Genomic DNA, 12,786 nt, shown 5'->3' with positions numbered 1-12,786 from the left:
AAGAAAAGCAGTAAAATAGATCCTCTGCAGCCAGGAATAGAATCCCACCAATAGATCCCCACACAACAATAGACTCCCCCAGCAACAATAGACTCCACCCCAACAACAATAGATTCCCTGCAGCAACAGTGAACCACCCACAACAAAATATCACACCCAGTAACAAAATATCTACCCAAGTAACATTAGACCCCCCCCCCCCCCCAGCAGCAACAACAGATCTCCCAGCAGCCAGCATCAATAGATCATCCAGCAGCCAGTAAAAATAGACCTCTCCCTCAACAGTAGATCCCTTCCAGCAACATAAGACCCACCCCAGCAACAATAGATCCCCCCATCAGCAACAATAGCCCCTCACACAAAATCAGATCCCCACCAGTGACAATAGATCCCCCAGCAGCCAACATCAATAGACCCTCCAGCACACCCCACACCCCATGCTATTACATACATTCAGTGCTGGAGGTGCCGGAACTGCGTTCCCCCGCATTCCCGCTAAAAAAAAAGCCCTGTGTATATATATTCAGTATATGTGTATGTAGCGCCCTGCTCCTGAAGAGCAGACGCTATTCTTTTGCAATTTAAATTAGTTGAAGCTACAGTTAGGCTCAACTTATTATTGCCTAAATTTAATGGTTTCTGTACCAGTTTGGCTGGACTGTGCAGATTTCCATCCAACCATGGGTGGTGCTGTCATCATTGCTGGATGTGGGAAATACAGTCTGGTCGAACATATAGACTACTCTTTGTTTAGAAGCTATTCGGTGGGAGTGGTTCACACGCCGGACATTCTGGGTAGGGGTATTTAAGGAACAGACACCATGTTTTCTGGGTTTGCGCTTCCTGACTCCCGAGCCTGGGAGGGGGGTTGGCGCTCCCTATCTCATGGGCCTCCTGGCCTGGGAGACCACGGTCCCTTGGAGTTCTGCCTTGAGGTCGGCGGACCTAAGGCCTAGCTACTAAAGGAAGGATCAGACTCGTAGTGGCCTATTGGTCCGAATGATGGTCTCTTTGCTGTCTGGCCTGCGGGAAGAAGCAAGGGACTGCAGTGACCAGGGGAGGACTCTTCGGGAGAGGACCGAGCATAAGGCTGGTATCTTGAGAAGAGCCTGGGAACTCAGTCGGAGACGCATCTTGGATCAAACACAGCAGTCAGTTCATTCAGGACTGTAAAGGTCTGTGGCAGAGACCGTGTAGATCACCACAATTAGTTCACCCAAGATTGTAAGGTCTGTGGCAGAGACCGTGTTCGAGCATCGCATCAACTGCTAGGTCGGTGAGAGAAGCCTATCCGGTGGTTGCTGAATCCAGCTGTGGAAGTGTTATTCGTTGGATATAGAAATTACCTCAAACCGCAAGATCCAAGGTACCTTGAATCCCGTTTCACCCTCTACCTTACTATTGCATATGTTGTTACTTAATAAAGCTTGGAAAAAAGGACTAAGTGTTGGAGCCAGCGTGTCATATGAGCGAGTGATAAGTACCCCTAGGATGAACACTGTGAAGATGGTAACGGTAAGCCCGAAAGAAAATATTTAGCAGTGGCTACGGGGTTTAAAGTAAACTGAGAAAAAGCTTCGCTACATGTATATATAGAGAGATAGATATATATCTATATATTTATATATATATATCTCTACAGTATTTCACAAAAGTGAGTACACCCCTCACATTTTTGTAAATATTTTATTCTATCTTTTCATGTGACAACACCGAAGAAATGACACTTTGCTACAATGTAAAGTAGTGAGTGTACAGCTTGTATAACAGTGTAAATTTGCCGTCCCCTCAAAATAACTCAACACACAGCCATTAATGTCTAAACCGCTGGCAACAAAAGTGAGTACACCCCCTAAGTGAAAATGTCCAAATTGGCCTCAATTAGCCTTTTTCCCTCCCCGGTGTCATGTGACTCGTTAGTGTTACAAGGTCTCAGGTGTGAATGAGGAGCAGGTGTGTTAAATGTGGTGGTATCGCTCTCACTCGCTCATACTGGTCACTGGAAGTTCAACATGGCACCTCATGGCAAAGAACTCTCTGAGGATCTGAAAAAAAGAATTGTTGCTCTACATAAAGATGGCCTAGGCCAGCGATGGTGAACCTTGGCACCCCAGGTGTTTTGGAACTACATTTCCCATGATGCTTATGCACTCTGCAGTGTATATGAGCATCATGGGAAATGTAGTTCCAAAGCATATGGGGTGCCAAGGTTCTCCATCACTGGCCTAGGCTATAAGAAGATTGCCAAGACCCTGAAACTGAGCTGCAGCACGGTGGCCAAGACCATACAGCGGTATAACAGGATGGGTTCCACTCAGAACAGGCCACCAAAGAAGTTGAGGTCACGTGCTCAGCGTCATATCCAGAGGATGTCTTTGGGAAAGAGACGTATGAGTGCTGCCAGCATTGCTGCAGAGGTTGAAGGGGTGGGAGGGTCAGCCTGTCAGTACTCAGACCATACGCCGCACGCTGCATCAAATTGGTCTGCATTAGGGGTGCAACGGATCAAAAAACTCATGGATCGGATCGATCCTCGGATCAGAGTCATGGATCGGATCATTTTCGGATCAGCAAAAAAAAAAAAAAAGACAAATCTTGTTACACCCACCAGAGTTTTAGATTTAAAAGCTATTTTCCACACAAAACAGAGCTTATATGCATAAATACAGTATTTGTCATTCGGACAGACTGTTTAGATGTTAAATTTTAAAAGCAGCAGCAAACCTGCTGACCTTACATGGTTGCTAATGTGACAGAACACCTCTGAATTTCACATTTAATGTTAAATGTGAAAATCAGAGGTGTTCTGTCACATTAGCAACCATGTAAGGTCAGCAGGTTTGCTGCTGCTTTTAAAATTTAACATCTAAACAGTCCGTCCGATTGACAAATACTGTATTTATGCATATAAGCTCCGTTTTGTGTGGAAAATAGCTTTTAAATCTAAAACTCCGGTGGGTGTAACAAGATGTCTGCTTGCCCCCTTCTCACTCTATCATTACAGTAGTGTGCTGGAGTGTGGGGTGTAGCAAGATTGCAGCGACGAAACGTCACTTCCTGATGATACAGCGGCCACCGCCAGGTGTACCAAGATGGCCGCCGCTCCGGAGCTAGGCTGAAGCTGCGGCCTTTCCTATGGCCGAGGCCGCCGAGCGCTCCGCGGATCGCGGGTGTGCCGATCAGCTGGGGGTTGACCCGTACGGATCATGGATCAGTGACGATCCGTTGCACCCCTAGTCTGCATGGCCATCATCCCAGAAGGAAGCCTCTTTTAAAGATGATGCACAAGAAAGGCCGCAAACAGTTTGCTGAAGACAAGCAGGCTAAGGACATGGATTACTGGAACCATGTCCTGTGGTCTGATGAGATCAAGATAAGAGTATTTGGTTCAGATGGTGTCAAGCGTGTGTGGCGGCAACCAGGTGAGAACAAAGACAAGTGTGTCTTGCCTACAGTCAAGCATGGTGGTGGGAGTGTCATGGTCTGGGGCTGCATGAGTGCTGCCGGCACTGGGGACCTACAGTTCATTGAGGGAACCATGAATGCCAACATGTACTGTGATATACTGAAGCAGAGCATGATCCCCTCCCTTCAGAGACTGGGCCGCAGGGCAGTATTCCAACATGATAACGACCCCAAACACACCTCCAAGACAACCACTGCCTTGCTAAAGAAGGTGAGGGTAAAGGTGATGTACTGGCCAAGCATGTCTCCAGACCTAAACCCTATTGATCATCTGTGGGGCATCCTCAAATGGAAGGTGGAGGAGCGCAAGGCCTCTAACATCCATCAGCTCCGTGATGTCGTCATGGAGGAGTGGAAGAGGATTCCAGTGGCAACCTGTGAAGCTCTGGTGAACTCCATGCCCAAGAGGGTTAAGGCAGTGCTGGAAAATAATGGTGGCCACACAAATTATTTACACTTTGGGCCCAATTTGGACATTTTCACTTAGGGTGTACTCACTTTTGTTGCCAGCGGTTTAGACATTAATGGCTGTGTGTTGAGTTATTTTGAGGGGACAGCAAATTTACACTGTTATACAAGCTGTACACTCACTACTTTACATTGTAGACAAGTGTTATTTCTTCAGTGTTGTCACATGAAAAGATATAATAAAATATTTACAAAAATGTGAGGGGTGTACTCATTTTTGTGAGATACTGTGTATATACAGCGCTGCGTAAATTGCCGGTGCTATGTAAGTACCTGCTATACAACAAGAATATAAATATATTCTCCAAAAATGAATGACCTACCAAGATAACAAAAAGGTAGCTTTATTCATTTGACTGTAGCTGTGGATCAGGAATCTCCAAACTTTCTAAACTAAGGGCAAGTTTCCTGTCCTTTAGGGCCGGTTCACATTAGAAGCGGCACGACTTGCAGGTCGCCTCACCGAGGCCCAAAGTAGTACAGGAACCTTTCTTCTAAGTCGGAGCGACTTGCGTCGCTCCGATTAGAACGGTTCCATTGTACAGAACGGGAGGCGACTTGTCAGGCGGCTAGGTCCCCGTGTGAACCGGCTCTGAGGCTTTAGGGAAGCCAGGCTGTTACCAGTGGGAGTAAAAATTGCCCCAGAGTCAAAGGAAATAGAAAATGCCTCAGGCTTGGTGGTCAGTAGGATGAAGAAAAAGGACCCCATCATTGGTGTCAGTGGGGAGAATTGTGCTTTATTGGCGGTATTAGTGGGAGGAATTATGCTCCTACATTAATGTAAATGGGAGTAATAATACCCCACTGTTTGTGTTAGTAGACAGTGCCTTTTTGTTGGTGTCAGTAGGAGAAACAGGGCCCCAAGGACCAGATAAAGTAAAAAAAAATGGTCACAACTGCCCCAAGGACCATTTGGAGACCATTGCTGTAGACCAGGAGTAGGCAACCTTTGAGAGTTGGAGATCTACCTGAACAACTTGAAAAAGATTAAAGATCCCCTGGGTTCGACGGCTTTTTTTTTTTTTTTTTAAAGTAGGCCTAACTAAATAGTAAGGAAAACTTACAAAAATATAATACAAATGTCACAGTAAAAATATAATTGTAGCCCTACCCTAACAGTGGCCAATGTCAGTCAGTAGAGCAGTGGACAGTGTTAATAGAGCAGAGGATGGTGTCAGTAGCCTTTTATTTGCATTATTTTATTTTTTTTTAAATATTGTTTACACTTTCATTTTTTTTACAATTACATTTTTTTTTATTTACATTTTTTTTTTTTTAGAAGCCCTGTTGGGGCCTTTGGTGAAATATCAGGGGTCTTTCTCTGCAGCCTCAGCTACAACGCTACAATGAAAAGTCCGACAGGCCACCCATGGCTCAAATTTTGTTAATGAGGAACCAGCTTTAGTCTTCAAAAAATTTGGAATCTAAAGTGATATCTATTTAATAATATCTCAGTAATAAAAGTCATTTTTAAAAATGTGCAATTTTCCAACAGCTGTATTTTATCCATACAAGTCAACGTGACTTGTTCACTTTAAAGGAGGTAAATGTGGAACCAAAAGGATGGATGTACGAGTTAGAACTCACTTTTTTGTTAACTGGAAGTGGTATGGAATGGTAAGGAATGGTTCAGATCTTATTGAGAACTTGTAACTTCTAGTATCTTTTTTTACTTTTTGATACAAGAGTTATTAAAGTACATTTCAATCTAAGACAAAGAAAATGGCTTGAATGAGGTCACGGCAATACGGCAATATACCAGACCAGCGTCACATATGACGGTATTGGGTGGAAAGACAATGGACTTACTGAGACAGCTTCTGTACAGAGTCTGAGAAATAACAGGACGATACAACGGCATAACCTAGATCTACAGGAATAACGCAAATCCCCCCGGTCTTTATGAGTTCTGCAACACAAATATAGTCATCGGTCAGCTTGGAAAAATCAATCTGTGTATAAGCAGTATAGAGCAAAAATAAAAAACTCAAATCCAAACTTATGATGACCAAAGAACTCAGCTCTTTATCTCCATACACAGCATAATATTCTTAAAAAGGTTTATAGAAAAAAAAAAAAAAAACGTCTATCTTTTTGATAGGACTGTATAAATACTTAATTAAAAAATAAATAAATAAACCTAGCTTTGTGCACTGGTCCAAATCATTTGGTGGAGGGGGGATTATGGTGTGGGGTTGTTTTTTCAGGGGTTGGACTTGGACCCTTAGTTCCAGTGAAGACATTTTGGACAATTTCATGCTCCGAACTTTGTGGGAACAATTTGGGGATGGCCTCTTCCTCTTCCAACATGACTGCGCACCAGTGCACAAAGCAAGGTCCATAAAGACATGGATGAGCGAGTTTGGGGTGGTGGAACTTGACTGGCCTTCACAGAGTCCTGACCTCAACCCGATAGAACGCCTTTTGGGATGAATTGATGCAGAGACTGTGAGCCAGGCCTTCTCGTCCAACATGAGTGCCTGACCTCAAAAATGCGCTTCTGGAAGAATGGTCAAACATTCCCATAGACACACTCCTAAACCTTGTGGACAGCCTTCCCAGAAGAGTTGAAGCTGCTATAGCTGCAAAGGGTGGGCCAACTCAATATTGAACCCTACGAACCAAGACCAGGATGCCATTAAAGTTCATGTGCGTGTAAAAGCAGGCGTCCCAATATTCTTGGCGAAATAATATATATACATATATATATATATATATATATATATATATACATACATACATACACATATACACAGTTGTGCTCATAAGTTTACATACCCTGGCAGAATTTATGATTTCTTGACCATTTTTCAGAGAATGTGAATGCTGTTGTGATTATTATTTAAAAGGATTAAACACAGTTGATTGATAATAAATGGCTTCAGCCAAACACCAACCATGAATGAAAGAAAAATGGCCAAGAAATCATAAATTCTGCCAGGGTATGTAAACTTATGAGCACGACTCTATGTATGTATGCATATATATATATATATATATATATATATATATATATATATATATATATATATATATACATACACACACATACACAGTATCTCACAAAAGTGAGTAAACCCCTCACATTTCTGTAAATATTTTATTATATCTTTTTATGTGACAACGCTGAATAAATGACACTTTGATGCAAGAGAAAATGTCCAAATTGGGCTCAAAGTGTCAATATTTTGTGTGGTCACCATTATTTTCAAGCACTGCCTTAACCCTCTTGGGCATGGAGGTCACCAGAGCTTCACAGGTTGCCACTGGAGTCCTCTTCCACTCCTCCATGACCACATCACGGAGCTGGTGGATCTTAGAGACCTTGCGCTCCTCCACCTTCCATTTGAGGATGTCCCACAGATGATCAATAGGGTTTAGGTCTGGAGACATGCTTGGCCAGTCCATCACCTTTACCCTCAGCTTCTTTTGCAAGGCAGTGGTCATCTTGGAGGTGTGTTTGGGGTCATTATCATGTTGGAATACTGCCCTGCGGTCCAGTCTCTGAAGGGAGGGGATCATGCTCTGTTTTAGTATGTCACAGTACATGTTGGCATTCATGGTTCCCTCAATGATCTGTAGCCCCCCAGTGCTGGCAGCACTCATGCAGCCCCAGACCATGACACTCCCACCACCATGCTTGACTGTAGACAAGACACACTTGTCTTTGTACTCCTCACCTGGTTGCCGCCACACACGCTTGTCACCATCTGAACCAAATAAGTTTATCTTGGTCTCATCAGACCACAGGACATGGTTCCAGTAATCCATGTCTATAGTCTGCTTGTCTTCAGCAAACTGTTTGTGGGCATTCTTGTGCATCATCTTAAGAAGAGGCTTCCTTCATGGATGACAGCCATGCAGACCAATTTGATGCAGTGTGCGGCGTATGGTCTGAGCACTGACAGGCTGACCCCCCACACCTTCAACTTCTGCAGCAATGCTGGCAGCACTCATAGTCTATTTCCTAAAGACAACCTCTGAATATGATGTTGAGCACGTGCACTGAACTTCTTTGGGCGACCATGGCGAGGCCTGTTCTGAGTGGAACCTGTCCTGTTAAACAACTGTATGGTCTTGGCCACCGTGCTGCAGCTCAGTTTCCGGGTCTTGGAAATCTTCTTATAGCCTAGGCCAGGGATATGCAATTAGCGGACCTCCAGCTGTTTCAAAACTACAAGTCCCATCATGCCTCTGCCTCTGGGTGTCATGCTTGTGGCTGTCAGAGTCTTGCTATGCCTCATAGGATTTGTAGTTCTGCAACAGCTGGAGGTCCGCTAATTGCATATCCCTGGCCTAGGCCATCTTTATGTAGAGCAACAATTCTTTTTTTTAGATCCTCAGAGAGTCCTTTGCCATGAGGTGCCATGTTGAACTTCCAGTGACCAGTATGAGAGAGTGAGAGCGATAACACCAAATTTAACACACCTGCTCCCCATTCACACCTGAGACCTTGTAACACTAACAAGTCACATGACACCGGGGAGGGAAAATGGCTAATTGGGCCCAGTTTGGACATTTTCACTTAGGGGTGTACTCACTTTTGTTGCCAGCGGTTTAGACATTAATGGCTGTGTGTTGAGTTATTTTGAGGGGACAGCAAATTTACACTGTTATACAAGCTGTACACTCACTACTTTACATTGTAGACAAGTGTCATTTCTTCAGTGTTGACACATGGAAAGATAGAATAAAATATTTACAAAAATGTAAATGTACTTACTTAGAAAGTAATACAATGATGGCTATCAGTAGCAAAACTATGTTTATTAACAAAGCCATGTAATCTTTAGTTCTGACATGGCGATTACATGACTTTGTTTATAAACAAAGTGTCAGTGTAATGCCGCGTACACACGATCGGACATTCCAACAACAAAATCCATGGGATTTTTTCCGACGGATCTTGGCTCAAACTTGTCTTGCATACACACGTCACACAAATCTTATTGGAAATTCCGATTGGCAAGAACGCGGTGACGTACAACCCGTATGACGAGCCGAAAAAAATGAAGTTCAATAGCCAGTGCGGCTCTTCTGCTTGATTCCGAGCATGCGTGGAACTTTGCGCGTTGGAATTGTGTGCACACAATCGGAATTTACGGCAACGGATTTTGTTGTCGGAAAATTTGAGATCCAGATCTCAAATTTTGTGTGTCGGAAATTCCGACGGAAAATGTCCGATGGAGCCTACACACGGTCGGATTTTCCAACAACAAGCTCCCATCGAACATTTTCCGTCGGAAAATCCGACCGTGTGTACGGGGCATTAGAGTTTGGTTTGGCCATGTTTATCAACAAAACCATGTTATACCTGATGAATAATCAGAGACACTTGAAAATCACGGTGAATACATAAAGCAATACTTTTTATAATTTTGTTATGCAAGGGAAGATTTACAACGCATTCACTTACCTGCTATTTTCTTAATGGATGTGACTTTCTTTGCAGGAAGTGGGCATATGGTACAGCTATCCTGAGACAGTCTGGGTTTTAGGAATGGCTCCCCCCATGGCAGATGTGGTGCCACCAAAGTTCCATTAAGGAGAGAAGCTAAAAAGCAATAAAAGCTCACAACACCAAACAATATGCTAAAAACAACCACACATTGACTGGGCACAACATCCAGGGTGTTCAATAAACTGAAAATAAGCAGAACCTCCAGTAGAAGTGAATTTAGAAACCAGGCTTTGCTTAGCGCAGTCATGCAAACGGTAAGAAACCCATTGAAAACTAAAAAACAAATAATTCCCAGGGCTATATAAAATGCTCTCACTGGCACTTGGGACGCTACGTACTTTGTAAAGCCCCATGTTACCCACAGCACTCCGTAAAAAATAAAGGCGCTACTCTCTGCTGCTTTTCCAGTGTACAGGGACATCAGACCAGCTATATGCACCATGCTTCCACTTGCTATGACCAGAATAAAGGTGCCTTGTGTTTGTACTGTCATGGCGAACGTTGCCAGGGTGTTAAACGCGTGGCCAATGGCATCTACGTCTCGAGTATTCAAGTTAGAGGAATAAGGATGGCGCCTAACTATTCTTGGCTTGACTTTCATACCTTGAAGACAGGAATTGATTATCCCCTCCAACCCTTTACCCTCTGGGATTCTGAAATCTGTCTTTGACAGATAGAGTCTAAGACACATATAGATCGTTGAAGTGAAGAAGATAAGCAGATTGACCGACTGCGGTGCACTGTGGTTAATGCCGGTGGGAAGAGTTAAAGTAGCACAATAAATAGCAAAAAGGAGCGTGTATAAGCCAATGCAGATATTTTGAAGGCACATCATGAAAGATAAAGCCAAGAAAAGGACAGCAAACACAGCCATGTAGGAGGAAGGAAGTAACTGCTCCCCAGATGTACTTGACTGGCTCATAAGGGAATATCCTTCTACGACTTTTAGCATGGCCAACAAGCTGAAGAACGTAGCGTGTATTGTGTCATTAGCCCAAAAGGATGCAACAGACACCGCTAACTGGTACGCTGCCGAAGTGAACATCCAATTGGCTTGGCCACTGAAGAAGATGGTGACTGTCCCTAAAAGTTTTCCACAGAGGATGCTGGAGGACACTATATTGGCTAAAACTCCTGCCATCACAAGGTGGTTCCTCGAAACATGGTTCGAGCAATTGACTTTTTTCCCAACCGGCAAAGGTTTCTTTCCAGTTCCCATGTTTGCAAACCTGACGGCCACAAGATAAATACTAATCACGGTAACTATCATGAAGTTACTAGCAATACCCGAGGAACCAAGGCTTGGGTCATTGTACAGGGCAAGGACATGGATGTTGGCCAGGCCAAGAGCAAAAGACAGTAGCGGTAAGGGTCCTTTTTTTCGGAGTGTTCCCACACATCCTATGATAAGAAAGGCACAGCAGATGGCGAGTAGGCCTGGGAAAAGAGTTTCTTGTATATGTCTTGGCTCTGAAATGATCTTATTATCGACTAAGAGATGTACAATGCCACAGTTGCTCCAGAGGGCCGACACCGTCATGCATAAGGTTACTACCAGGGGCTCCGGGCTGAACTTTTTCTGAATTCCTAAAGGAAAACAAAAGACATAGAGAATGTTCATTTTAGTATATTTCTTTTAAAGTCAACGTAAACCCTACCTGGATGACAGTTAGTCATAAACCGCAATTTATCAAAAACAATTGACTTTTTTTAATAAAAAACTTTTTTTTAAATCTTTTTCCTCCTTTGTAACCCCTCCTGTCTACATGCAATCTAAAGTTGACTGCATTTTTCGGGGTGGGTTTCCTCATGGTGATAGCTGTGGACCATGCCTATGTAATGTGCGTTAAAATGGCCACTTGTGATCGCCATGGAAGCCCGGGTGACAAGGTGACGATTCAGGAGCAAAGTTTGGAGACAGGTTTGTGATCCAACAAGCGTGTGATGGTCAGGTGTCCACTTTAATGTTAGGATAACATCTAGTGGGCTCCCTCAAACTTCCTTGAAACTCTCTTTCCTTCTCCTGTGCCTTCCTGACCTGTTCATAAACCAGTTAGGAAGGGTCAGTTATATGTAATTGATCATATATAATATTACATATTATATATTTGAATATTTGGTGGTGCTGCTTATAGCCTCCCACAGTAAACACATTACTTGGTCCTTATGACATGGGCCAGCTTTCATTAGACCGCATTACATCTAGAAAGACAACCATGCGTGAAGGCAACCCTCAAGTCTCTGGGGTTGATTTACTAAAACTGCCAAATCTGGTGCAGCTGTGCATAGTAGACAATCAGCTTCTAACTCCAGCTTGTTCAATTACACTTTGAAAATAAAACCTGGAAGCTGATTGGTTTCTAAGCAGAGCTGCACCAAATTTTGCACTCTCCAGCTTTAGTAAATCAAGCCCAATGAGTCTATACAGCTGGTCATAGATGGTGCTCCCTCTCTGTCTCACCAGACGGGGAAAGAAACTGACATAGAAGAACTCTGCAACATACTATATAGGCCTTGCTGCCCACTTCACATCAGGAAAATCCTTATACCAAGAACTGAAACAAAGACTAAAAGAGAGGGCGCACCAGCCTAGTGCATGTTCATAAGACCCTTTATTGTAAAAAAAATATATAAAATCCAATGTACTCACAAAGGTGAACAACTACAAGCATGAAATCAATCCAGTCTTGATGTAGGAGCAATGCCCATCCACAGGGGAGTCGCTTATGTGTTTCAAGGGCAATGCTTTCTCCATCAGAGCTAATTTCACCCCCCCGAAGTCTATGAAAAATGTCCCCCCCCCTGCAGTCTATGAATAATGCATGCAAAAAATGCTTGAAAATAAATAAAAGGGCCAAATACCCAAAGAAGCACGCCGAGAACATTAACCCTTGTGGAACAGCAACCCAGCCTGATTGACCGATTAACCAGCTAAACCAGTAGTCTCCAAACTATGGCCTATGGGGCTGGATGTGGCCCTTTGCTTGCTTTTATCTGACCCTTGGGGCACTATTTCATCCACTGATACCAACAATGGGACATCTCCCATTGTGCACCTCCATTGGACACCAATGGAGGTGCACAATTCCTGCCAATGACTCCAACTATGGTGCACAATTCCTCACAATGACACCAACAATTTGAAACGTAAGGAAAGAAATAAGAGAGAATAAATAAACAAATAAAGAGATGTATGGATATGTGGATGTAAAATAAGCATGAGAAGGTAGTGAGGGATAGTGTGGTGAAAAATAGAAAGTAAGAACGAAAGTGAAATAAGAATGTATGTGAACATGCCTTTTGTTTTGTTTTTCATTATTATTATTTTTTCTCTTCTCTCACTCCCCCTTTACCCCCCCCCCCCCCACCTTTTTCCATCAATTTTTTTCTCT

At 43.4% G+C, this 12,786-nt stretch overlaps 1 protein-coding gene across 1 annotated transcript in view; it reads right to left on the bottom strand.

The window, feature by feature from the left end:
• LOC141108706 (uncharacterized) overlaps positions 1–12,786 on the bottom strand; it is a 71,110-nt gene that overhangs the window by 32,517 nt on the left and 25,807 nt on the right. Inside the window, exons 3-4 of the mRNA XM_073600576.1 lie at positions 9,350–10,981; positions 5,743–5,842 (exon numbers count right to left, since the gene is read on the bottom strand). Coding sequence (XP_073456677.1) covers positions 5,743–5,842; positions 9,350–10,981 — 1,732 coding nt within the window. The remainder of the gene's footprint in view (positions 1–5,742; positions 5,843–9,349; positions 10,982–12,786) is intronic.

This window comes from Aquarana catesbeiana, linkage group LG09 (genome assembly GCF_042186555.1).
Source record: "Aquarana catesbeiana isolate 2022-GZ linkage group LG09, ASM4218655v1, whole genome shotgun sequence".
NCBI lineage: Eukaryota > Metazoa > Chordata > Amphibia > Anura > Ranidae > Aquarana > Aquarana catesbeiana.
This window is presented reverse-complemented; position numbering and strand designations above follow the sequence as displayed.